The 1,410-nt window shown below is 36.7% G+C and overlaps 1 protein-coding gene across 1 annotated transcript; it reads left to right on the forward strand.

Moving 5' to 3' along the window:
• Positions 1-623: 623 nt before the first annotated feature.
• Positions 624-1,404, forward strand: LOC117107572 (DNA polymerase epsilon catalytic subunit A-like; the record flags this gene model as incomplete). The annotated part of the gene is made up of 3 exons (XM_033249275.1): positions 624-720; positions 972-1,110; positions 1,382-1,404. Coding segments are annotated over 3 exons (259 nt in total), but the record flags the coding sequence as incomplete, so codon positions are not given.
• Between the last annotated feature and the right edge of the window lie 6 nt (positions 1,405-1,410).

Genomic DNA, 1,410 nt, shown 5'->3' on the forward strand with positions numbered 1-1,410 from the left:
CCCTCCATTAAGGCTCCCCTTTTAATGGACACTCTAATTAAACACTTTTTGGACATGAAGTGAGAGAAATGTATCTTTTAACACTACGACCAACCCCTATTTAGGGTACTCCCCCCTATTAAGTAGACACTTTTTTGTTCCCGAAGGTGTCCCCTTAAAAGGAGTTGTACTGTATGTGTAACTGGCTAAGCACATCATTTACAACCATTCAACAGAAGGATATTTCAGGATGTGTACACTTTTATCAGGATCAGTGAGATTATTGTAGGGTGCAGCGGGAAAGGGTTTTGTTTCCCAACCTTGTGGTCAGGGTTTCGATCCCTCGCTGTGCATTTCGCTTGTGTTCTTAAACAAGGCACTTTATCTACATTGTTTCTCTCCACCCAGGAGTATAAATGGAAACCTGGTGGGGTCGCCTGCTCCTGCACTGATTACAGCAGCAACACTTAAGCATGTAGATCCCATGACCGGGGACACAAAATTGCTTCGTATCTGCAAAGAAAAGTGCTATATAAATAACAGAATATTATTATATTATATTGATACAGCTATACCACTATAAATTGTAATATTGGATTTAAATATGTTTTTTTTTTTTTTTGTGGAACTTATTTTTGTTGCAGCATGGAGAAAAGTGAATAAGTCTCTGCCAAGATCGAACCCTGCCTACTTTCTTTATGAATATGCTGTTCCTGAACACCTCTTCCAAGAGCATTCTAAGTATGTTTATACCTACTCCCTTCAAGTTTAGATTTCTCACCTTCCACTTAATAACCATGCAAAGATTACACTCTACGGTGAATAGTGACATTCGTTTACACTTGAAGAATTGAGATATTTTTTCAAATTTCCATCTCATAATCAGTCTGCCAAAATCATTGATAATTCAACAACATGATTAAATTTTGATTAAACCTAAATAAATTTACCAACGTTTCGGAAATAATTTCTGCCTTTACCTCCATCTGTAGTGAGCTGTATGCCGACTTGTCAGCCCCAGACATTGAAGGTGTATATGAAACGCAGCTAGGCCTGGATTTCAGGGCCTTAGTGAGATTAGGATGTGTGTGTATGGTTAGTAGGCAATATGCAAGGTACTTGGCTGGAAAGGTATGTTACTACTATTGTTATCTGTTTATAACATCTCCCATTCTGTGGAGACACTACACATTCATGCATTAAACATTTCAAAATTTGTATAGTACTGCAAGTAAAAAACAACAGTTCTTTTGAGAACTATATACATGGTTTCCAGCATTTACCACATTATTACTTCGCCATCCAAACCTTCAAATAATATTTTACTGCAAGTAAACATATAAACAAAACTCTATCAAATTTTTTTAACAATTTTTGCTTTTCTGTCTTATTTGATTGACAGGAAGTAGATACGTTTGACCTGCAGCATCT

This window comes from Anneissia japonica, unplaced genomic scaffold (assembly GCF_011630105.1).
Source record: "Anneissia japonica isolate Jap-2015-1 unplaced genomic scaffold, ASM1163010v1 scaffold40322_len1578_cov125_single, whole genome shotgun sequence".
Lineage (NCBI taxonomy): Eukaryota > Metazoa > Echinodermata > Crinoidea > Comatulida > Comatulidae > Anneissia > Anneissia japonica.